The following is a 2,202-nucleotide window of genomic DNA, read 5'->3' as shown; positions in this document are numbered from 1 at the left end:
TCTGACCCATCAAACATGGCGCTTTTCGTAGAAGACAGCGATATGAGTGTCGTGGAGGCAGCATTGTCCTTCTTGGACGAATTCGACCTCGACGTGCTCAGTCCAGCTTTCGAGTCTACGTCCCATGCGGCACAAAAGCTTGCGATCTCGACTAAGCGTGTGGCATCAAGTGACACAAGTCCATCAGAAGTTAAGACAAATGATGCAACGAAGAGGTCGGGGATGATACCTGAAAGGAAGAAGGTTCTACACGCTGTGGGTGTCTATGGCAACTCGAACCGCGTGCGCAATAACCCCCGCATCGAAATTCTTTACCTCAAAGAGCAACTGGAGAAACTACAGATCGACCTAGAAGTGCTCAAGAAGCAAAAGGAAGGAGACGTGACTAGAACGAGAGCAGCAAGAGCGACACGGTCGAGACGACAAACGTATGCAGCTCAACAGTCAACGGCTGACGCCATAGTAGCGACGAACACCCCGACCATGACGACGGTGTGGGAGAACATAGCGGACAGCCAACGACGACGACGGAAGAAGGCCGAGTGTGAGAACATTCGCCTAAAGATGGTCATCGAGCACCAACAGAAGGTGGCCGACAACCTGCGCAACTTGATTCAAAAGCGCGCGAGTCAACTAGGAGCCGAGTGCTCTTTCTTCACAGATGTGAACTACACGAACCACCATGTACTGGACTTGCAAGGTGACGTGGGCGAGTTCCAGAGTTTGTTTCGCCACTTGGATAATGCGTATCAAGAGCTGGACGCCGTGTTTGCAGCAAACGGTCTGAACAACATGGTGGTGACTCGAAGTGATGTTCAAGTACGAGACTGCGCGGGCGGCAAGTACGTTGAGTTGTTATTCAACAAGGTGTTACCATTCAACCTCCAGGACGCGAGACAAGCTACGTGGGAACATTTCCGCGGATCCGAGAAGCACATGGGCAACGGCCGACTGTACCAGAAGACAGTAAAGGTACTCCCATTAACGGTACTTGCAGCTTTGACCAAGCTAACATGATGTTTTCTGTGGCTATGTGCTGCAGGACGTCAACGTGTTCGATACAATCCTTGAAGAGTTCACGAAGGAGATGCATTCAAACAGTGCACGTGTTGATGCGAACATGAAGCAAGTCATTCGACGCTACATGGAATTTGATCGCGATGTCATTACCATTGTCCGAAATGTATCCCCAGCGGAAGTGAAGCACAAGATGCTTACCAGCCTACGGTATCAAGTTCGATGCTACATCGTGACGAAGCGATCCTCAATATCGACACCAGAGCGTGAAGTGTGTCAACTACAGTGCTGCTCACTGATTTCATTCGAGGAAGAGACGGTGACACAACTTGGTCCAGATGCCATTCGCACACTGTCGAACTTTTTAATTGACAGTTTGGCTGCGAAGATGCAAGCCCACCAGGATTGCATCGAGAATGCTCTAATAGACCACGCACTGCATGTGCACTAGTTGTGCGAAGGTCTGTTCAGCCCTTTGCTTGATGTTTGGATTTAGATATAGTATCGTTTTCAACATTGTATAGGCTGGATAAAATCATTTTTTTTACAAATTGAATCGAGATCGAGGTGAGGTCAATGAGAACAGAAATACCATGTAGAACAAAAGGGTAAAGCTCAGTTGATTTTGATTTTCAGTAGGCCACAGTCGCAAAAAGTGAGAATTTCGCGAATTATGGTTGAATATCATCACCGTGCTGACACAATTTTTAACTTGATTAAAGTATCGGCAATATGACTGACAAGACGGTTTTTGACCAATGAAATCAGTATTAAAAATATATCAACCAGTAACACACATTAGGGATAGGGTAAAATGGCACCGACGCTATGCCGACGTATAATGCAGGCAAGGGGGAGGAAATATGTTGAGAGACAATACAAGCCACAAATTTAGCGCACATCATTCGTGTATTTGCTTTCTCGCCGACAAAACACTCCAACTCATTATGAGTCTGGAAGACCTCGCTCCCTTAAACTCTCAGCGCGCTCGAGAAACGGCAATCAACACCTTCGATCGCTTTATTGCTGCCGAGGGCGTCTCCATGGACTTCGTTGTGGCATCTATGGTGGCGGATGCAAGTGGTGCCGTCTTGCTAAAGCTGCTGGACCGTTTCGGCGTACACCTAGCATTTTTGGAGGGCAGGGGAGGCAAACTACTTGCAAGGAACTCCGTCATGAGCTACT

The 2,202-nt window shown here is 48.0% G+C and overlaps 1 protein-coding gene across 1 annotated transcript; it reads left to right on the top strand.

Moving 5' to 3' along the window:
* Positions 1–15: 15 nt before the first annotated feature.
* Positions 16–1,490, top strand: PPTG_14499 (ribonuclease P protein component; the record flags this gene model as incomplete). Its single annotated transcript, XM_008911830.1, has 2 exons — positions 16–972; positions 1,043–1,490. The coding sequence occupies 2 exons, from the start codon at positions 16–18 to the stop codon at positions 1,466–1,468; spliced, it is 1,383 nt and encodes a 460-aa protein (XP_008910078.1). The 3' UTR covers positions 1,469–1,490.
* Between the last annotated feature and the right edge of the window lie 712 nt (positions 1,491–2,202).

The sequence above is a fragment of the Phytophthora parasitica genome (assembly GCF_000247585.1).
Source record: "Phytophthora parasitica INRA-310 unplaced genomic scaffold supercont2.43, whole genome shotgun sequence".
In the NCBI taxonomy this organism is placed as follows: domain Eukaryota; phylum Oomycota; class Peronosporomycetes; order Peronosporales; family Peronosporaceae; genus Phytophthora; species Phytophthora nicotianae.
This window is presented reverse-complemented; position numbering and strand designations above follow the sequence as displayed.